Source organism: Stigmatopora nigra, chromosome 6, assembly GCF_051989575.1.
Source record: "Stigmatopora nigra isolate UIUO_SnigA chromosome 6, RoL_Snig_1.1, whole genome shotgun sequence".
NCBI classification, from domain to species: Eukaryota; Metazoa; Chordata; class Actinopteri; order Syngnathiformes; family Syngnathidae; genus Stigmatopora; species Stigmatopora nigra.
In genome coordinates this window covers 11,706,487-11,729,644 of record NC_135513.1, presented here as the reverse complement: position 1 = coordinate 11,729,644, position 23,158 = coordinate 11,706,487, and the positions used below count along the sequence as shown (strand labels likewise).

At 38.9% G+C, this 23,158-nt stretch overlaps 1 protein-coding gene and 1 long non-coding RNA gene across 3 annotated transcripts in view; one reads left to right on the top strand and one right to left on the bottom strand.

The window, feature by feature from the left end:
- The first annotated feature begins 170 nt into the window (after positions 1 to 170).
- On the top strand, positions 171 to 4,155 carry LOC144198250 (uncharacterized). 2 transcript variants are annotated; one of them, XR_013326679.1, is made up of 3 exons: positions 171 to 377; positions 2,738 to 3,156; positions 3,978 to 4,155. It is a non-coding gene; the product is annotated as an uncharacterized LOC144198250 (long non-coding RNA). The 2 variants fall into 2 exon arrangements; XR_013326678.1 differs by lacking the exon at positions 171 to 377 and adding an exon at positions 2,228 to 2,348.
- An 873-nt stretch (positions 4,156 to 5,028) lies between these two features.
- Positions 5,029 to 23,158, bottom strand: part of cacna1ab (calcium channel, voltage-dependent, P/Q type, alpha 1A subunit, b) — a 70,375-nt gene continuing 52,245 nt past the window's right edge. Inside the window, exons 43-55 of the mRNA XM_077719108.1 lie at positions 22,834 to 22,937; positions 19,714 to 19,829; positions 19,440 to 19,578; positions 18,473 to 18,586; positions 17,182 to 17,217; positions 15,437 to 15,641; positions 14,944 to 15,176; positions 13,011 to 14,776; positions 6,595 to 6,680; positions 5,534 to 5,649; positions 5,354 to 5,470; positions 5,202 to 5,288; positions 5,029 to 5,145 (exon numbers count right to left, since the gene is read on the bottom strand). Coding sequence (XP_077575234.1) covers positions 14,060 to 14,776; positions 14,944 to 15,176; positions 15,437 to 15,641; positions 17,182 to 17,217; positions 18,473 to 18,586; positions 19,440 to 19,578; positions 19,714 to 19,829; positions 22,834 to 22,937 — 1,664 coding nt within the window. The 3' untranslated portion in view covers positions 5,029 to 5,145; positions 5,202 to 5,288; positions 5,354 to 5,470; ... (1 more) ...; positions 6,595 to 6,680; positions 13,011 to 14,059. The remainder of the gene's footprint in view (positions 5,146 to 5,201; positions 5,289 to 5,353; positions 5,471 to 5,533; positions 5,650 to 6,594; positions 6,681 to 13,010; positions 14,777 to 14,943; positions 15,177 to 15,436; positions 15,642 to 17,181; positions 17,218 to 18,472; positions 18,587 to 19,439; positions 19,579 to 19,713; positions 19,830 to 22,833; positions 22,938 to 23,158) is intronic.

The window sequence follows — 23,158 nt, the reverse complement described above, 5'->3', positions numbered from 1 at the left end:
CACACACTCACGCACACACACATACATACTCGCACTAACACGCGTGGGGTCACACTACACTTCCTGTGGATTACAACAGAATTGTGAATCATATCCTCCCAGTGTGATCTGACACCCACACACCAAAAGACACCATTGGGTGCACTTTTGTAGTGGCACTTGAACATAATAACATAACATGAATAACTCCCAAAAGAGCCTCAAGGCATTCTCAGGCTAGTTTCGGTTAAGCTCGTGTCTTTAATTGGAGTTTCCCGGATTCTCGCTCCTTTGTTTACATACCAGCTCCACCCACCAGAAATTCCATTGAGGAGAATTGGATATTGACAGAAGTCAAGTCATTACAGGGGGAAAACAACTACAGATCAAGACCCAAGGTAAACGTAGTATATTGTGTAATCTGTCTTTTGCCTGAAGACAGTTGGGTTAGACTCCAGCAACCCTTTCGAGGATGGGCGTTATGGAAGATGAATGAAAATGACAATTATTGTAAGCCTTAAAAAGATTTTTTTTTAAAGTCCCTGTGTACTAAGACTTTTTGTTATTAAGAACTAGTAGGAACTACTGCACCCACACTGACTGAACTGTGGTCATGCTAATGTACCACTACACTATCAATGAGTCACATCCTAATGTTCCTGTGAAACACCAAAAATGTTCCCGGGAAGTGATGACCAATATGGTTTGTTCCATCAATTTGTGTCCTGGTGAAAATTGCACCTGATTGAATGCTGAAAATATATGACCTTTGGTGTCATGCATGATTATATGCCAAAATGAGTGATTTTTTTGGACAATTTTCCCTTAAATAATGCCTGAGTGAAAATGGCTAACTCTGAAAATGACTGCCCGTAGGAAAAAAAATGCAGGGTTTTTCATATTGAACAGAATTTATGCTGCTATGTACATCAACATCCTTTGAGAGCCAGTTTAGTGTTTTTATGAATCAAAATCCAGTGTTCTGGCTATGTTTGTAGAATCTCAATGAAGGCACCATTAAAAGTATTTGTTGTTTTTGTAATGGCACTGCAGCATGTGAAAAATTCCAAGAGTGTCCTGAGAATAATGCAGATGCAGAACACACACACACACACAAATACACACTCTGAGCATTGCTGTGACGTTTGGCGGATGCTAAAAATAGAAGAGAGCAGGAAGGAAGCTGAGGCAGTTGTGATGCTTAAAGATGGATGGCGCCGTCTCACTGAATTTTCCATTGGCGAAAGAAAATTAGCTGGAAAAAATTCTCGGTGCTGATATCAGATCAATATGAGGTGTCCATTTTATAGCTCACATCAAGTACATTATCAATGACTCACCATCCTAATGTATTTGCAGTGTAAGGCAAACAACGCGGGATTACTGGGAATATATTCATCACAATAGAAAAATGTTTTTGGCTGTTTTTAATCTTTTGCACGTTTGCATTTTTCGCATTTTCCAGTGCACAGCGAACAATGGTGGCTTACTGCGGACATATTTTTCGCAGTTTTTTGGCGTTCATTTTATTTCATGATGAGCATTGCTGATTTTATTGGTAATATACTGTATGTAAACATTGTTTTTTAATGAAATTGCATGTTATTAGATGTCATTTTTGAGTGAGTTGATAAATATAGATTCATTCATTCATCTTCCGAAGCACTTATCTTCACAAGGATAGTGGTGGGGTGCTGGAGCCTAGCTCAGTTGGCTATAAGGGATAATTGTAGATGTTTATGTAAAACGAGCATTCATTTTTAGCTCACCGGATCTCATCAGTCAATAAACTGTTCACCTCACGTAGGGCTCAACTCAAGGACATTTGATGCACAGGAAATGAGCGTGTTTGCCTGCAGGCAAAAGGAAGGAAAGGCCTTTGTGTGTGTGTGTGTGTGTGTGTGTGTGTGTGTGTGTGTGTCCTCTCGTCGAGAGCTGACTAACAATGAATGTGAATGAGCAACTGTGGCAATCTGAGAGGAAATGATGTGTTACTGCAATAATGTGTAGGAGGGGTGTATTTTTGGCACAGTGTGAGAGAGGAGGTGGTGGTCGCCAGACAGATAGTATGGCGAGGTGGGGAGAAACGTCAATAAAAGTCATGGGGGAGGGCGAGACTGCCAGTGTGGGTGTGTGTAGGTGTGTGTGAGTGAGCTTCTCGCTGAGAACATTTTGCTGACGTCGCCGCAGACGCACATGAGGGGGAGGAGGAGAGAGAAGATGAAGGTGGACGATGACGGTGCTGCTATGGGGGGGATGAGACCACCGAGAGCGTTCAATTTTGAGGCTCACTTTGGATTACAACTACTAAAGACCTTGGCCTTTGCAGCAAAAATGTCCAACTTTGGTGGTGTGTATTTTCAAACATGGTGGGTGTGTTTATATCTTCACGTGAAGTATTTCACGTATTTTCTGTGGCCAAATATAATAAATCCTAAAATAATATATCCTGGATTTGAACCCACCGTGAGGCCGGTACGCTAACCACTCATCCACAGGGGTACCTTTAATTATTTATATTTAATTATCATTTGCAAAATGATCCTTCAAACCTTGCTATCTGTAACTTTAATATCCGAACTATTTCTGAATGCTTTCATCAAAAGTATCCTTATTTTCTGAATACTTTCACAGAATGAATTTGGAATGCCATTCACATTTCAAAGAAACTTATCCTGAAACACACTGTCTACTCATTACTACACTCTAGTGGTCTAAATAGGTAAACGAAACACACCCACTTCTACTCTATTTCTAGTGCGCATGACCAAGGTCAGAGATCAAATCACCGCTTTCAAAATGGTGGATGAGTCAGTTATCTGTTTGGCAGTCGACTGCAGAACATCTTAGAAGTGACTGTTTCCCGAAGAAAGACCTGATAAAGTTCATACAGGACAACGCGGCGCATTCGGTACGTTGTCATTTGGGGGCTTTGAAGCCCTAGTTCTCATTTTAAGAGTGTTTGATGTGGCACCACGTGGATGGACACATCAAAATGTTTGCAAACAATTTAGCTGCATCGCGTTACCCATAGCGCTTTATGTTTAACAAGAAATCATTCTATTGTGTGTTTCCGTTCCTCAACGAGCACATGCTACTGGGAAACATCGAGAATGTGGCCAAAACGACCCAAAAGGAGCAGCTGGTCGACGCCATAACGAGCTGTTTGTCTTCAAAGTGAGTCTTTTTTTTTACATACTAGTTTCTATTGTCTGTTTTTTTTTTAAATAGCAAAAACCCGTGTGTCGTGTAAGAAACATATACCGGTGGTTGTTAAACTTGTTGTAGCTACCGAACCCTACTTAAGTGTGAAATTAAATGATTAAAAAGTATAAATTCGTCGCCTCACTGATTGGCCCAGCAATGTCACGTGATCATCTGCAGCCACTAATGGTCAAACGAGGCATGTTATCGTGAATAGAAATGATGAATTGATGTCTTGACCACTGATATACCTTTACCCTAGGCTTAGAACGTTTAATTTTTAGTCTTAAATGTGTTTTTTGACAAAACTTAACAATATGTAATGGTCATTTTGGTTTTATTCAAGTTTAAACATGGCATAACAACAATGTTCCCTCTAAGATGCGCACTTGTGTATGGCGTGCACAAAATAAAATCCAACCTTTTTTTTATTTTACCCCTTTCCCATAATGTCACCGTTTACTGTCTGTGTAATAGTTTCATAGCATCAAGACCACAAAACTCAACTATTCTAAGTCATCTTCAAAACATAGACAAAGGAAAGGGAAAATAGCACTTAGCACTCACTAACTTATTTTCATTCTTTATCTTGATCGTTTATTAAATTTCTTGTAAGATTTCTCTATCCTGTAGTTGTTTGGCAACCCCAAGTACCTTGGTTAAATCAAGTTTTCCATGTTTAGCATCAAGATAAAACTACTTCCCCCGCCCAAAAAAAAACAGCCTATTTGCTGAATCTCCAGGCTCTATTCGCTAACATGTGCTTTTTGTGTGTGCAATTTTTCCTTGTTTAGCACCAAGATGCAGTTTTTCCTGTGTGCCTAGAGCACTCTTGAGGTTACAGAAGAGGAGGCTGGGCCGGATCAATGTAACACTTTTTTGCATCCAACAGGTCTGAGAGATCTTCCTTGCAGATTGCCTACTTGGTGTGTCTGCACTTCTGAAAATTCAAATTAAAAAGCTTAAATCATAGTAATGTTTCACTGCCCATTCATTTCCACAGCTCTTTGGCTAGATCTTTAGATCATTTAATGTTGGCGCAGAAATTCTAACAGATTTTTTTTTACATATTTTTTCTTCTAAGTTCTTATTCCCCTAATTTTATTCCATTTTCTTTTCCAAGTGTTTATTCCCCTGGTAATGTTTCCAAATTTTATGTATAAATTGCCCAGTTTTTCTAATTTTATATTCTAAGTATTTATACACCCATTTTTTTCATATTTTATTTTCTAAATGTTTTTCCCCGTCTGTTAGTTTATTGCCCTGGTTTTTATTTTGTAAGTGTTTATTCTCCAGTTTTTCTAATTTTATAATCTAAATGTTTATACCCCCCATTTTTTTTAATTTTAATATCGGTTTGTCTTCCCCCAATTTTTTCTAAGTATTCAGCCCCCATTTTATCTGATTTTTTTTCCCAAATGTTTATCACTCCTTTTTTCCAAATTTTATTTTCTAAGTGTTTATCCCTCTTTTTTCCAACTTTTATTTTCTAAGTGTTTATCCCTCTTTTTTCCAAATTTTATTTTCTAAGTGTTTATCCCTCTTTTTTCCAAATTTTATTTTCTAAGTGTTTATCCCTCTTTTTTCCAAATTTTATTTTCTAAGTGTTTATCCCTCCTTCTTCCAAATTTTATTTTCTAGGTGTTTTGCTGTTGTTTTGTTATTCTACAAAGGTTTTCTTAAGTATTTTTAAGTTCAAATGTTTACTTATAAATAAATTTTTTGAACTTTGATTGTGACTTGCATTTTTTGTTAGATAAAGACCAACACATGTATACATTTCAAAGCTTTTATTTTGAAAAACTTAAATAAAATGAAGTAATTCCTCTAGTCACCAGCAGGAAATCTGGTAAAACAGGAAGTCAGCTTTTATTTTGAAAAAGTTTGTAGATAGGTTCCCGCTGGTGTTACAGCATCGTAAAAAATCGAATCTTCTCCACCCCCTGGTGGAATTCAGGAAAACTGAAAAAAAGGGGGGGTTAGTACAGTTAGTTAAAAAAGCAATGAGAAAGGCTCACCTTTTATTTTGAAAAACTTCATAGACTGGTTCCCGTTGGTGCTCCAGCATCATAAAAAATCGAATCTTCTCCACCCCTGGTGGAATTCTGGAAAACAAAAAAAAAAGGGAGTCAATACAGAGTTAAATAAAAAAGCAATGAGAAAGGCTCACCTTTTATTTTGAAAAACTTCATAGACTGGTTCCCACTGGCCCTTCAGCATCATGAAACATGGGTGTGCCTGAGCCTATCTCTAACATAGGCAGAAACCAGGTCCCCCTGGTGGAATTCTGGAAAACAAAAAAAAGGAGTCATTACATAAAGTTAAATAAAAACCATTGAGAAGGGCTCACCTTTTATTTTGGAAAAACTTCATACTGTTTTGCCCTACCACCCAGCACTGAGAAACATGGGGGTGCATGAGCCTATCTATACATAGGCAGGAAACCTTTTCCCCTTGGGTGGAATTCTGGAAAACAAAAAAGGGAGATCAACACACAAAGTTAGGTAAAAAAACATTCACAAGGTTTTACCTGAATCAGGGAGATCTTTTATCTTGAAAAATAAAACACTAGGGGGGTCTAATTCTGCCAAAAGTTTTTCAAATCTATTCATTCTTAAAATATAAATATCCCAAAGAGCTTCTGTTTTTCTCTTACACCAAGATTTTTTGCCATTTTTAAATGAGTAAAAATGACCCTTGCCCTATGGTTGAATAAATGCCTCAAATTTTGCTAAAATTTAAAGTTAAGGGGTTAGGATCTTTTATTTTGGAAAAATAAAACACCTGGGGCCAACTTATGCCTCTAGTTTTCCTCTTAAATGAAAAAACAGGCTATTTTACCATAAATTTAAATGAGTCAGAAATGACTGCCTGCACTAAGGTTGGATAAATGCCTCTAATATTTTGTCAAAGCCACATTTAAAACTAAAAATTAAAAGGTCCAAGCCCTGAGGTCTTTAAGAAAGTTAAGGGGGTAAATGTATATAATTTATTTAATCCCTCAAATAACCACTACTTGTCAGAATTTTTTTTATAATTCAGAAAAATGTGAAAAGTCACATTTAAACTCACAGTAACTTCTTCACTCGACACTATAGTATTTTTTTTTTAAATTAAATTCAATAGGAATGACCCTACTTTACAGTTTTTCATTTACTGCAGCCATGTCTGGTCTACATTAACCGCGATAATCGAGGGATTACTGTTAATTCCTTACACATCCACTAATGGCATTTGTGTGGGTGATTTATCCACAGGTTTGTTACTAAAAAACACCAAGTTAGTTAGCGTTTTCTTTTCAAATTTGAATGCATCATAATGATAAAGAAGCCAATTGAGCAAATCCTTGAATACTGAAGACTGACGTTTATATATTAAACGGATGGAGAAAACTATACAAAAAGGACTCACTTTGTTGTGGGGTCGACAGGCTGCTCCTTTCTGGTCATTTTGTCTACATTCTCGATGTTTCCCAGCAGTCTTTGCTCGTTGAGGGACTGAAACACACAATGGAATGATTACTTTTTAAACAAAGACCGATCGGTAACGCAATGTAGCCAATTTGTTTACAAACATTTAGCTGTCATTGCTACATCACGCTAACGGATCACGCTACCGTCAAAGATCACTCTTAAAATGAGAACTGGGGCTTCGAAACCCCCAACGACAACATACTGAGTGCTGCAACGTCCTGTGAGAAGTTTGTCAACCTTTCTTCGGCAAAACGTCAGTTTTGAGCAGCTCCGCAGTACACGACCGTGCAGTCTCATCCGCCATTTTGGAGTATGATGTCAACTATTTGAACCCTGACCTCGGCACCGCCCATTTATCATAGACACTCACAAAATAGAATTTTTAAAATGATACAACGTGCATTAGTCAGTGTGTGTGTGTGTTTCTTTAAAAAATACATTGTTTTCATAATAACATTTGGGTGGGGCGGGGCCGTAAATACGTGTTGATTGGGCTTTCATACTTAAAAAAATACATTGTTTTCATCATAATCATTTTGTGGTCTTGATGCTATAAAACAGTATGCATATTTAAAAAAATATATTGGGTAACAATTTTACTTAGTATTTTACATCAACTCACCTTTATTTTAGGCCATCTGATTCCATTAAAAGTTCATATTTTAAATCTTTATTAGACTTGAGTGGAGATCTGCTCATGCATATTTTCAAAAACAAATAATAACATCAAATTTGGAAGTCAGCAAGAATCATGAGAAGTGAGGCGGTGCTTGTACAATGCATTCTTTCAGGTTTTATTCAGCGTCGTTAGGAAGAGAGGCGTTTGGAAATTACAAAATGCACTGCAGGTAAAAAGAGCTGAGAAAGATCCAGAACCCATAGAGAACTGATGGCAGAGCAGGAAAAAAATGAAGGGGAAAAAGAGGAGAAGAAGGGATTTCATTCACTGGGAACAAAAAAACATGACCAGATCAAAGTTCAGGCAGCTGCTCAACTCTCCCAATGGGATTTTGTTATTTTTATATTTTTTATTTTTTTTCTTCACATTTTTAATATTGTTCAAGTATTCCTTCGTGTGAAATAACATTCTTTTGTGGTCATCACTAAAAGTCTTCTATTTTTATTTTATTTTATTGTTCTCCTCTGTTTTTATCCAATTTTTTGAGGGGTTATGAATTCTAACAATTTTTTGGTCAACATTTTCATTTTTGTTTTTAAAAATAGAAGGAAAAAAAGTAACACGTTGCTCTATAAAACATCTATTTATATATTTTTACATATACAGTATATATTTTTTTTCTTCATATATTTATATATATATATATTTTATTTTTTTCTGTGTAATTCCTGAAGTTTACCCCACATAGTGGCATGCACGTTGCACATGCAATATCTTTAATTAAATACGATCTATTTTTCACTTCAAACTGCCATTTATGCTCTATTTTTTTGTCTTTTTTTCCAAATCCCCAATTTGCACTGGCTTGACAACAGTTGCCATGGTGATGGAATTAAATGAAGAAAAGTGGATGGATAAATGAATGATGTGGATGTAAGTACACAGGTTGCTCTATTTTTTTTTAAATGTTTTTTTTGACAAGTCAATTTGACCTTTTTCAATTTTTTTTAATGACAAATGCTTTCATTTTCTGGAGATTTCTGTTAGCAAATGTTTTAAGTGTCATTGATATATGTAGTGTTCACAATAAATCTTTTTAAGGTTAAATTGATCCATTTATATATATATATTTTGGCACAGAGTGATTAAATGGAGGGTTTTAAATGAGAAAAAAAATATTTTTTGGGGGGAAAATAAATAACAACAAAATAGTCATTTGGCCCCATCTTGTATAATCTTAAAAACAGACAAAAAAGCCTAGAAATTAATTAAAAATAATTTAAAAAAAACAGCCTTACATTTGTGATTATCTCCTTTTTTAACAAGAAAGCCTCTCATTTGAATCTTTAACAAATGGTTAGATTTAAAATGTTCTGTCAATAAATGACATGAACACAGCAGGCACGGCCGCCGTCTTGTGGTCTTCTAAGGGTACTGCATTTAAGTGAAAGGGTTTGGATTTTTATTTGAGTGTTTATAATTATTTTTTTTAGGAGAAAATGGGGTGGATGAGAAGCAAGACGAAGACAGACAGATATCATCTCCATTGACAAACTTTTATGCTTCAAAGTGTACAGAACAATTTACAAAGCTGGGGTGGACAATGGGGGGATTGAAGGGGGCGGGGGTGGACACACGCATACACACAAACACACAATTGTTTTTTTAAAAGTCATAAGTCATTTTTAGTGGCCAAATTGAGGTGTGTCTGATCAAAATTGTTACTCCTTATATTGTAGAGCTATTTAAAAAAATTAAGTAAAATAAAAATATTTTAAAAAGGTGACAAAATGATCCAAATTTAAAAATAAATCTATTCAAAAGGTATATATATATATATATATATATATATATATATATATATATATATATATATATATATATATATATATATATATATATATATATATATATATATATGTATGTATATATATATATATATATATATATATATATATATATATATATATATATATATATATATATATATATATATATATATATATATATATATATATATATATATATATATATATATATATATATATATATACCTTTTGAATAGATTTATTTTTAAATTTGGATCATTTTGTCACCTTTTTAAAATATTTTTATATATATATATATATATGAAATATATTAATAAATAAAAAGCTGAACATATTAAGGACTCCAAAACATTTCCAATTAAAACTGACGATAACAGATCTATTTTCACAAGCAAATATATGTATATATATATTGCATAAAGTTTCCAAAGAAGACAAAATATAACACTATTAAAGAAACAAACAAAAAATATTTTGGAAAAAAAGTATATAATAAAGCAGTTTATGGACTTTTCCATAATAATGCTATGTTAAAAAATGTTACCATTCAAAAGTACACTAATAAATTTGACGTTTTTGATTACTGACACCAGAATTAGGCCTTAAAATATCATTTTTGTGTGTGTAGGAGTTGACCAATCCTAAAAGAATTATACAAATAATAATAAAAACATCAATCACGACAAACAACCACTAAACATAATTCATGACATGAAGTGACGTGTGGCGCCAGTGCCATTTTTTGTGGGGTGAATTCTTCGCTTGACCTTTTGTACCCCCGATTGACCCCCCCACCCTCAACCGCCCCCCCCCCCCCACCCAACACGCACACATGCACACACTAGCGCTGCGCACAGAAGACCACCGCCAAGAAGTGGGCTTGAGCTACATAAGCACAACTTTTGGCAGCGCTGAAAATGTACAATAAAACCCACGCCATGTTTTGCAAAGAGAGCCCTTGAGTTGTGAGTTTGACTGCACCCGATATTTTGAATCACCGCCAAGCAAATCACGGAAACTTTTGGGGTCAGGTCCGAGGGGGAGACCCCTAATAGGGGAGACATTTTGTCACGGAAACTGATTTTTTTTGTTTTTTTTACAGTGCTACAATTCAGAGTTACAATGTGTTATGCTTTCCTAAATAGATGGTCTGGACTTTGTTGTTGTAATTTTTGGGGGGATGATGTAATTTTTGTTGGGGGTGTGGTCAGGAAATGATTAAAAAAAGATGAGATTATTTATTTAGTACACGGACAAATAGGGCTTTTGGAGTTTAAGATGGATGGATAGTTTTATTTTATGCAGACTTCTCTTTTTTTTAAATGAGTTAAATTAGAATTGTTTTTCTGTCAATCTGCTGCTTACAATTTGAGAGAAAAGTGACTCACAATATTTTTAAGAGAAAAAAATTAATTTTTAAGTTGAAATGTAGAAATTAAAGTTGCTTGTGTTCTAAAAAAAGTCATATTACAATAATTGAAAATCTTACTGAAACAAAATGTGATTTGCACGCAATAACATACTTTTTGTTCAAAATAATTGTGTCTTTGTTGTTGTTGAAGGTATGAATTTAGACTAAACAGGCCGAGAAAAGTGCTCCTATCTCCTGGCATCTTTATCCCACCAAAAACCAATTTTCTGGCCCGCTAATTGCCGATTTTTCACATGTATTCGTGGAAAAAAACCTTGTATTTTCTATGGAGAGGGGGACGAATTCCCCTTTTCTGGACACCGCAAGGGTCAACTTCCATTTCGAGCGACATCTGCGCCACCCCCCATCGAAGGCCCGCTGCCCGAAACCATTACAAAAGAGCCTAGTAGAATTTTAAGGTGTATTGTTGTTGATTTTCACGATGACAGCGGGCACTAGTGGGCGGGGCCGGTGGTGTAATATGTCTCGGATACAGAAGGCACTGCGGCTCTGCCAGGGTCAGGGGAGAACTGGGGAAGTAACTACAAATGGGGTCTGTGACAAGTCTGTGCTCTACTTTTAGGCCTCGGGGGTGGGCGCTTGGGGTCGGTAACAGGGGGTCTCGTAATGTGCAAGCGGTGCGGACCGTCACCCCTTTTTTAGTTGGATTCCGTCAGAGATGGGGGTCTTACAGTTCCCGTGAAAGTGTGCGGACGCTCATCATGTCTGCATAGAGTCAAAGGATGTGGATTAAGTGTCATGGGGAGATCGAAGATCTGTGAGAGTGCAACTTCAATAGCGGCCACCGGATCAAAAAAGCTATCGAAAACTACGGCTACGGTTATTATATGACCTAGATTCAGGAAATGGTCGGGTTTTAGAATATTCCATATAAATGGTCACCAGAAGGAAGGCGTTTTGTAACACTGTGTCTGAGGAAAACAGGGCAGACACCAAATTGGGCTGCTGAATACTGACGCCGTTATTTTTTTTTTGGCAGAGGAGGCTGTGCTACAACCTTAAAGTCCCACTATCACCTCCGAGGGGGGTTTTGAGCCACAGCATGTTGTTGTTTTCTCTGTAAAATAAACCTAAAATGTTTAAAATAGGTTTAAATCTATTTTGCTGTTGTTCAGAAAACCAGAATCAGAAGTTATTTTGGTTTCATTGTTGTGTTGGCCAGTTATTTAATTGTTTTTTTTTTCTTCGTCACATGATAAACACAACGAGTATCAACTACTGTTTTTTTTGGAGTTATCTGGCAGACTGTTAAATAAATATTTTTAAATTGCACAATTTTAATAGTTATGGAGGTGATTCTTGGTAGTTTATTTCTAAATATTATTTGACAAGATTCTATTATTGATTTAGTCTGTAAAAAAATGGTGACAGTGGGACTTTAAGTGGTACCTGGTACCTTATCCGGACCTGAGAGGAGGGCTTGGGCAGAGGAGGTCATCATTGGCACAGATTGGACAAGAAATGGTCTATGTGTCCTTTCAGGGAGGGTCCAATGTGGAGTTGTAAATTTGGCCAGTTGTGCTGTTCATTTTGCTTAGAACGCTACGAAAAGGATAGACGCAAAACTGGAAATCACCCAATGTTAAACGTCTTTTACAACCGCTTCTACTGTTTGGTTTGACTTAAAAAACAAAGAAATCCTAGACCTCCTCCCTGAGCCAGCCAGAAATGTCGCCTCCCCGGGACCCGTGACCGTCAAGGTAAGGCAGGGGTGTCCAAACTATGGCTCCGAGCCATTTGGGCCTTTTTTTTGCAGCCTGCAACAAACACTACAATTTACAATGATCATTTTCCTGAATTACCATCCTTTAACTACTACTATATCCATCTTAGCACATATTGCGTCCATTTTGATTCTAAATGTGGAGAATTCTAGTAGGATTAAGCACCCAAAAATCCTGTAAAATCATTCTTTTGGCTTCATCACTAAATGTTCATATATACTTTTCTTAAAAAATTAATATAAATATACTCCGATATATATAAAACAATATATTTCTATATATATTTGAATATCCTTATCTAAACTGACTAAATTAGATTCAAAGTAGTTTGGACACCCCTGACTTTACAGATGTAAACAGGATGGACTTGGCATACTTGAAGGGATAACAAAAATTACCATGACAACAACAACTGGAAAGCAACAGCGCTAACAATCATCAACATCATTGTCATTCTGCATTGATATTTTTTTTTATCAAGACTGTCATCATAAACAGTACTAAATACCAGTTGGCAGAAGTTCACTTCCCTCTGCTCCGTCTCCCCCATAACCAAAAATACGACAACCCACCCCCCCAATAATACCAGAATGGACCTTACTTAACCCCAATAAATGCCAAACTACAACAGCTACTTTCCTTGAAGATGCCAAGCAACTTGTAAAGAGAGGAAAGGGACAGAGAGAAGAGAGCTTCAATTTTGAAAAACGTAAATGCAAAGTTTCCCATAAATTTCCCCCTCCCTCCTACCTCCAAAAGTCCCAAAAAAGATGGGATTCCTCCTCTCTATTATGTGTTGAATCAATCATGCAGGTTTCCATCCAAATGGGTCAAAGGAGCGAACGCAAACAGAAGAACCGAGCTTCCAATTTCCAAGAAGAAGAAGAAGAAGAACAAGAAGTAATCAAGAGAAGAAATACTGAAGAAATTAGTCTGTTCTTTCTTTCCTCTCCTCCGCCCTTTTAACTGCACAATGTCACTTCCTGCCAGGCTACGCTTGGGCGGGGCTTTTTAAATTTTTTTTTACAGCGGCAGCGCTTTGCATTCCCCCCTCCCTCCACCTGACAGGAAGTGATTTAATACCAGCACGGAAAGAGAGTCTAACAGTAAACACAGATGATAAAACTCATCAAATATCAGCCGGCGCTGGATTGGCTGGTTTTTGCAGAATAGGCGGAGCTTCCTGGTTCTGTCCTTGGAAAAACAAAAGGTTTCAAGATCAAGTAGTTTTTCTCCCCTCTTTTTTTCTCTCTCTCCTCACTAAGTTTTTGTTCTTGAGGGGTTATTTTTCCTGGAGGCAAAGCTTGGCATGTAAGGGTTTTAATTTCGGGGAGAGGGTCTGGCTTTTTTAGTGACTCATATCCCCCTTTAAAAACGTGAGTGGAAGCAGCAGAACCACACATGGAGAGCTCCTAGAAGCAAACTGGCCAGAGAGTCACCTGAAGAAGAAGCGTTCGACCGAATTTTAGCCTCAGAAAGCCGGCCGATTCTTTGTCAGGACCCTTTGTTCGAATGGGAGGTTCCACGTTTCCACGCCGGCAGTTTGGGCTTCCCAGTAGAGGGTTCTGGCAAGCGTAGCTCCGTTGGCCTTGCACGTCTTCCACGAGTCAGTCTATGTGAAGCACCGTCGCCCTCTGTGCTCTGCACTCTCAACAGAGTTCAGGCGCTGAGGGCAGAGAGTCCTCGGAAGGATGCCTCGACCTTCCCCCCCTCGTCGTCCCCTTCAAGTCTACGTACGCAAGGCCAGAACTCTGGAGATCCACGCTTACCTCCTGTCGTTTCTGCCCCCGATCCCGTCGCTAGCACCAGTCGTCCTCGTCAGTCTCGCTGTAAGGTTCATGCAGTCCTTTACGTGGTCCGCGGGCGTGAGGGGCCCGGTGGTGCGGGTGTGGTGCTCCGGGAGGCCCCCTTCGATGCGGAGATGGTGAGGACGATCGGTAGCCGTTGGGTACCCGGCGTGGATGTGGAGTTGGGAGAGGGGGCCCGTGACGGGCAGTCCTAGGCGAGCGGGAGTGCGGGTTACCCGAATGAGGGTGAGGGTTGCCATGGGAAAGGCTTTGCTCATACGCTGGGGGCTCGTGGTGGCGCTCGTACTCGTAGTCGCGCTCGTAAAAAGGACCGTCACCCTCCAGACTGTCTCCCAATGGAGGTCCACTCCAGCGCCCTCGGTGAGGGGACCGTGGGGATCCGTGGATGGGTGAGCGGGGGGACTGGTGTCTAGGGGAACGGGGCGACCCGTGCCTGGACGATGAACCCCCGTGGTGTGGTGAGGCTTGACGGGATGGGGGACGGTGATGGTAACCCCTGTCGTGGTCTGGCGGTGAGAAGTGTCGTGGCGAGGGAGAACGTAGGCGACCTGATCCCGGGGGTCCGTAACTTGGCTTACGGACAGCGGGGGAGTAGGTGACATGAGGACGAGGGACGGCAGGGGTCTGGGGAAGCTGCCGGCGGCCTCGACGTGGCGTACTGGTGCCCGAGGTTGAGGGGACGGGGCTGCCGCTTACTGAACTACTTCCCTAAAGCAAAATGTAAACAAGGAAAATCAAAACGCACCACCACAACAACAACAACAATCCGAGTAGAGCAGAGTAGAAGTCTAACAGGGGGCGGTTATAAATGGCGCCTTTCCCATCTGACTTTGGGCAAGAAGTGTGTAAGTAATATGGGTGTCATGAGGACTCACCTGTCTGTGGCCCCGTCCGTCAGGACCCTCACTGGGTGAGCGTGACCAGTGTCTGTCATGTGCGTGTCGATGAGCTAACTCATGTCGGTCATATCGTTCTTTGTCTACGGAGCCGTGGTGATGGTGATGGTGGTGGTGGTGGCGACGGTCTTTGGTCCTTCCTCGGTCCCGCTCGCGTTCCTTGGGAGGCAGGTCGCCTGATTGTGTGGTGGTACTTAGGTCTGTCCCCAGGCCTTGTTTGGATAGAAGATACAAATAGTTAGGCTAAATGTCAAAGTCACTGGGGAGCCACAGTGCTCAATTCTGGGGCCACTACATAAATCTGCTGGACTTGCATTTGCACTTTCAGTTTCCTTGAAAATCAAACACTGCCTTGAACCAAAAAAAGGCTCTTAACCTTAATTTGAGAACCGAACCTCTGGCATGAAATGAATTAGAAACCCAAAGCGAAATTTGAAACCCCAAATGTTGTACTGTATCTCTAGAAACTCACCTGTGTCTGCGTCTGTATATCTTGTGAGGGATCGCTGTGAGGTCCTGTGGCTTCGGTCCCTATGGCGGCGCCCCCCGCCGCCATGCCTCGCCTCTTCGGCTACCACCCTCTCCAGGGAGTAGTCGTCTAGCCTGACACTCCTGCCTGAGCGTCCGTGGACCAAGCTGGAGGTAGACCGCCGCATTGGACTGGTGTCTGTGATGGTCTGAGGGTTCCAGGGAAAGGAAGACAACACACAAACAGTAGATGGCATGTTGTTGTGGGACTGGATTATTGATGTTCCTATATACCCCCTTTGCACACTAAACTGGTGCCAGTACTGGTCAGATACCAGGGCTCAGTTAGGTAAACCCACATAAATTAACTATAACAGTAAAACGGAATGATGAATCAAAATAGGGACACAAGGTAACGATCTTGCCCCAAACCCAAACTGGCACCAGATCAGCCGTAAAGGGGTCAATGATCTTCCTCTCCCTGATGAACCAGACGGACGTCTACCAGCCCGACCACGACACCTTAAGTCTTGGCTCGTGCGCCCGTCTGGCTCGGACAAAACTACTTGGCCATATTATTGACAAAAAATGGACACATTGGAAAGCAGTCGACCGTTAGCCATCAGCATTCACACGGCGGCGTAGGAGAACACGACCATGCTTCTCCCAGCAAGCGGAACGAATCAGCAGGACGGGAAGAATCCAAGGTAGAGCAAGCATGATGGTGTTGACCATGCCTCCCCATGCACAAGGCACAGGAGAGAGATAGAGAGATAAAGAGAGAAAGAGAGAGAAGAGGGAAAGAGGGAGAGAGACTATGGTGTTGTTTGACAAGGCACGTCTTGGAGTTGGGCTAAAAATGAGGTCTTCAGGCAATAATGTGCTAATACCATGAAACCACTCAGTTGCGTCCTGCTAGCACTTGGATGCAGTCTTGGAATGCACATGAAGGGATTGGTTGCATTGATTGGCTCTCAGTACGATGTAGCAAACGGTTTTGTACGCTACTGCACACCAGTCACAGAATCAAATAAAACGGAATAAGAGTCAAAGCTGTAAAAGTTGATGCAATTCAGTATGATAGAAAGGAAACATGATGTATTTATAGATGCATATCTAAAACCATTAAAATAGAAAAATATGAGAACAAAAATGAATAAAAATAAATAAACAAATGTTTGAGTAAATGAATGTAAATACAAACAAACAAAAAATAGGAAGATACAAGCTGCATTTGAGGAAAGGAATTTTTGGCAGATTCTCGTCAAAGGAATTTCGTCCCAAAACCTTTTTAGCAAAATTCAAAATAGCGAAATACATAAATGAATAATTAGAGGACAAAAGTATTGAACTATAGAAGATTTGTAGCGGCTTCCAAATACTATTGAATGCAACATTTCATGATGTTAAAATGTGTGTTGAGATTTATATAGTGAGAATCAAATGAACACAAATTAATAAAATCCAAATAAAGAAATAAAAAATCTAATAAAAACAATATCAAAATGAATTAAATAATACAAATAAATTCAACCAATTACAAGAACTCAAAGAACAAGAAAAGTAAATAGACTGTTGATAAAAAAAAAACAAAAATGATGTTAAAATGCGAAAAGTAAAATTCAGCGCAAGTCTATGATAAAAATGTCCTGTGGTGCTACAATTCCAACCCAAAGTAAGAGCAGCGTGCACATGGCAACCGCGACCTTGCGTTTGACACACAACGAGAGCGAGAGAGAGAGTACATACACTCAGGTTATTTCCACGAGGCCTGTGTCTTCTCCGCTGCAAACACACAGACACACAAAAACGATACAAAAGGGCAACACACACAAAACAGATTTGGCGGTCAGCGTGAAAAAAGAGGCAAAAGAACCAAAAAAGGAAAGCAACACAGAAAAAAACACATCGTCCAAAAAAGCTCAGAACGTGCGCCCATACGTTGACAAAACGGCATGAGTGTACGTATACGTCGTGTTTTCCGCATCGTCGTTTCTAGCGGCCACCACTAGGTGGACCCACTGTGCACAGGACAGACACACCAAGGATCAGATGGAAATGAAATGGAAAGAGATGAGAACAAAAGCATTCCGTGTAAAGTTTCTTAAATGTAGCAGTTCATTTTATACTACATTTATTTTCTGATGTTTTTTCCAACTTTTTCTCATTTTCCGATTTTTTTCCAATGGTTTATAGCTATCTCACTGAATCGAAATTAAAAACATACCATTGTAATGTATATCAACGCCATTGGGAAACATTTTCAATATATGTAAACATTTGGTATTTGTCGAATATGAGGATTACTGCGAGGTTAGCATTTTATCTTAACAGGATACTCCAAGGCTAATATGCTATTTGCAGTGATAGAATCTAGTCAGAGTTGCAATAGCATATTCTTTTTTAGAGTTGCAGATAAATATTGCTGCGTTAGGATGACCATTTTTGGGGTATTTTTGACAACTTCCGAGCTGCTCCTTAAACTTTTTATAGGTTGGTATAAATGCTATTTGAAAAATATGTATGTGCAAGATGCACTTATTAGAATGTCGCTTTTACATATAAAGAAAGCTTCAATGTAAACACATTCGAAAAAGGACACTAAATAACTTTAGCTATTTAAAACAGCCGTTACGGTGATGTCATTTTAGTAAGATATGATATTTAATGTCAGTAACTAGAATGTTATCCAGTTTGATGAAGATTTTTGCCTTTCTATGCAAGTTACGGTAAGACTGAGTTTTAGCATTGTCATTTTTTACTGTAAAAAAGTGAAAAAGTAATTCAAGTCGGATATTTTGACAATGGTATTTTCAATCAAAACACCTCAAAGTATTTTGATTAAATGGCGGACATTGGAATAGATTAAAAAGGGAAGATGTCATGAGATTTAAGCATGACTTGCTCAAAAATAACCTCAGTCCTTCTTATTGTTAATGGGCGATTAAAAAAAGAAAGATATGTGCGGGAGGATGTTGGGGAAGGGAGAGTCAGTTAGAGTGAGGAGGGATGGAGGGTGGGGTAGCATGGAGGTGCTCACTTGGTTGTCTGCTGAGAGGCGGGGCATGGAGAGGGTGCGCCCGTGCCCATCCATTGGGGGAAAGGGCTCGGTGTCGGAGTACCCGTCCCGCCCCATCTCCCGCATCTCTACCGTCTGCAAGAAGACAACGACATGAGCTGTGATCGCTGGCAGGAGGTACTTTGGCTACCGTGCCAGGTACGTCTCGCCTCGATTTATACCAAAAACTGGATAAATCAATGAGCTTCAGGCATCTTTTGCCAGCTCCTATATGAAAATGTCAATGAATCCACCCCAAAAATGAAAACATATGTCATAAAATACAATACAACACTCAAGAAGCATATTGCTGTTATGCTTAAAAAATAACAGGCATCATGTTATAATGTAATGTCATATTTTAACATGAAATTCATCACTTCAAAACTGGAAATGTATAGGTTATAATTTAAAATTTATAATATGACATATTACAATATGACATGATGAATATTTTTGGGGTGTGTGGCAACAAAATGCGTCATTAAAAAAAGGCAATATAAAAACAAAAGTGAAATAATAAAAAGAATCATAATGAATTACAGTAAATGATGTGAATAAAGTCCCAACCCAAATGACTAATTATTGATTTTCAGAACAACTTAAGCCTTAATTACTCCACAATGCTAGCACAAAACTAATAAATTGTATGTTGGTTAGGTGAAAGTTGTAAAATAACTGCTATTCCCTGATAAATTGCAACCACAACAAACTTGCACTGTGACGCATACTAGTGTCCTTGCTAGTGTCTCGCTTCCACTAAAACTGTTTCAACTGCACACACTGAAATACAAATAGAAGTCATTGCCAGAGGACTGGAAAAAAAGATTCAAGTCATATAATGCTTCTCTCACATAAGTAAAGATGAACCACGTGACCAGTCCACAAAACCTACCAAAAGTCACCTGCCTGTTGCCATGGCAGCAACACAGCATCGCTCTTGACATACCTGCGGGTTGTGGCGGTTGTCATGGAGGTCGTCGGGATATGGTCTGTCGGGGCTCCAGTTTCCCGTCTTTTGGAACATTTCTTGGGCTTTGGTGGTCATCCACGATTGGCTCTCGGTCATGCCACCCACTTCAGAAGGTCTGTGATAGAAAACCACCATCAATTCACATGCCCATTCAAAGGCTATGTGAAAAGTTTGTATTTTGCCAGTTCCTTTATTTTTTTTAATTGTTTTAAAATAGTACACTTGACAAAACTTCTTAATGACTACTCACATGTTGTCGACATTGTCGGGCTGCGTTCCAGGGAGGCTGTTCAGCCCCCCATGCCCGTCGGTACTGTCGCCTTCTGGTGGCGCCTCCATTCGTTCAAACATTAATGGTTCTCGGTTCTGTGTAATGTACCAAAGCAGTCTTAGAAGGAAAACGAATGGTTACACAGAGAGACACGACGCTCTGGTGGCATGAGCCCACAGGGGTACGCCATCAGAAGCACAGGGCTTTGGATAGGTGAAGTCTGACAGCTGATCTGGGATCGGAACTCACCTGTGACTTACTAAGACACTTTTCCATTGCACTCCAGATACTTTAATTGTAATATGTAGAATTGTCGCTTTGGGGTAGATCATAATTTGAAGCTAAATTTGAAACCTACTTGGAAATTGGAGAAAAAAAATCCTAAATCAGTCACTAAAACCTAATAACAGCTTCAAACTCTAATTTGAAACCCGAATCATGGCTTCAAACTCTAAAACTGCATCAAAATCCAGATTTGAGACCCTATATCTTGTTGGAAAACTGTTAAACAAGCCAGAAAACTCTAAATCTGGCTTCAAACACAAATCAAAAACCCCTTATCCTTACACTCAAAGTACTGTAGCTCCAAATAAGTGACTATTGTTAGCCTACTCTACTAGGTACAGATATTCTTGCATAATGGGTCGATACATTTGCATATTAAAGGTCTACCGTGCAATGGAAAAGCTTCTTAAACGATCACAGACCCGCGTCAACAAAAAAACTTCCACCATCGTGTGAGTGAACTATTGTCACTATCCCACACAAAAAAAGACATGTAAGGAAGAAGACATACTGTATACACGACAAAGACTATGTTTCGGGATACATTCACACACAATACATAAATATTGACGTCATAAACATTAACGAGGGAACATTTCCAGAGTGACTTTAAGTTTGCCTGCCATAGCCTCCATCATCTGAATGGATCATGGTAACAAACTAACAACATGGCCACACCCCTTAAGGTATGTCAAGGTACATTTATGTTCCACACGCTATATCCGAACTCAAATCCAGGTTTCTGATGCTCTTTAAATTCTAATCTGGAACTTTCTAGTTAAAAACCCCAACATGTCAGACCCTGTCTTGTAAACCACATAGAAATATTCACTTAAATTTTGAGTAAGTCTTGTTATAATGTTTCATGGGAACATAAATGAGCCTTAACCCTCATAACGAGACATAAACTTGGTAACCATAATAGGCATCAAAATGATTGCCACAATTTTCTCAAGTCAGACCCGTTGAAATGTTTTTTTTTTTTACTAAACGACACGGAACGGTAGGCCCAACGTACGATATCCTACCACTAAATCATCACAGGAGGACAACCACTAAACATCCCAGCAGACAGTTAGACGCCAGAAAGAACTCAAACACAACGACAAACGCACAGAACGGAACATTGAGCTCAAGTGACCAAATAAGGAGATCCCACCTCATCCTGGTGCCAGTAAAGGAAGACGTCAGAGCGACAACATAGACCAGAGACGACAAAAGGAGAAGAGCAAGGATGGAGAAAATCAAAGACAAAAAGCCAGGATGAACCAGCACAAACAGGAGGGAGACAAACGGGGAGACAAACACTGGTGTCCATTCAGTCCAATGAATGGAATGATGGCATTCCAAAGAGACTGTGTCGTGTACCTCCAAAGTTTTACTGCATGACCACATGGGCTGAGAAATGAGAGGGGTGTAACAGTACGGTTAAAAACTGCTAAATATTTGCAGTAAATGCAATTATTCATAAGTCCAGACTCTCCTCGTCTTAGGTAAGTGCATAGAATTAGTTTCCCTTTTATGAGGAAACAATAAACGACAATTGGAACATTTTGAATCTTGTCAGGATGATTAACATCCTTTGTAGAAATGGCCTCTATAACAAATGCATTTTTAGAAAATTCTAACATGAATAGGAGTGTTATTTTTTGTTTATGTTGACGATAACAAAAAAATCAGTTGATGAATGACAGAAAGTAAAAAAAAAAACCTAAATTACAAATAGACAAGCATAATAGTATTTAAATGATTGCATTATACCTGCTCTAAATAATATATAAAATAACAGTTACTTTACTTCTGCTATTCTGATTATTTTCCCATACGAAAGAATTTAAAAAAAACGTTGTACTGTTACACCCCAAGCAAGAAGTGTGTATGGCAGAGTAGAACTGGCTGACATTCACCGTGACTACAAATAAAGTGAGGTTTGGGAGCAAAGGGTTTAAGAACATTAGCAAAAATAAAAAAATAATTGGCTATCTCAAGCATTCTTTGGGGAAAGCTCGGCGTGGGACAAGTTTTGTACTTTACCAATTTCTGGCACGATATGGCATCTATACCTAAGTGTCTTATATATATATATATATCTGGCATGTTATGGTTTAGTCACGCCAAAGTACTCATGAAAAAATTGTAAATAAATATACTAAATGGTACAATTTTAACAGCAAAATTGATATTTTAAGCCTGGCCTGTATCCCTCCAATATAATATGTGATGTTATAACTCTCAGGTTGGGATGTAATTTGTTCCAAAATCAATTCCAAATCAATAAATGCAGCATATGCATATGCATGAGAATAGGCATATTTGAGTGAGGGATTTATGGGTAATTGAATTTGAAATAAGGTTTATATTTATTTAACACTCTTGGTTGGGATTTGAGTCGTCAAGGTAGAAGATTCCAAAACACAGAGTTAAATGTTGGAATCAGAATATTTAGATTAGTTAGAAAAATAAGGGTCATGTTTAGGGTCAGGGTTGGGATTTTTGGTATTTGCAGAAATTTAGTTAGTTCAGTTTTTGGAATAGGGATCCAAAGATACTGCCTTGTGACACTATTTTCAAATCATTATCATGATACCACATCGTGCCTTTGTTTTGTGAGTCCCACACCTTTTTGCCAACAGTAATCAGCTAAAGGCCCAAAGCTTCAACATGTGCATGCCTCTCAAGCTTTCATTACAAAATGCCAGACATGAAGGAATTCTGCATTTCATCAATAATTTGGAGGAAAAAGAAAATATAGAAGTCGTTCCAAGGGCTCGCCCTGGAAACCTCAGCAGGAACTATGGTTGATATGCGCTCTACCTGTTCCTCCCGCATGTCTTGAAGCTTTTTGCTCTTGCTTTGTCGGTAGTATTCCATGATCATCATGGCAGCGTAGATTTTGCCCACCGTCAAGTCTGTGGCTGCTGAGAAAATGACAAGTTACCCTGGAAGATTAGACCCGAGTGGTATGGGACCCTGCGCTGTGGGAGGTTCGGGGAAGGGTGGGATTTGGGGGATGAGACACATTTCACAAGTTCACCAAGGATGTTGCACCAGAAAATGGGAACAATTCTGTTTCATTGTCTTTAATAGAAAATAAGATTTTGACTAAAATAGAGAAGAAATGTTAAGTGATTGTCCGTTT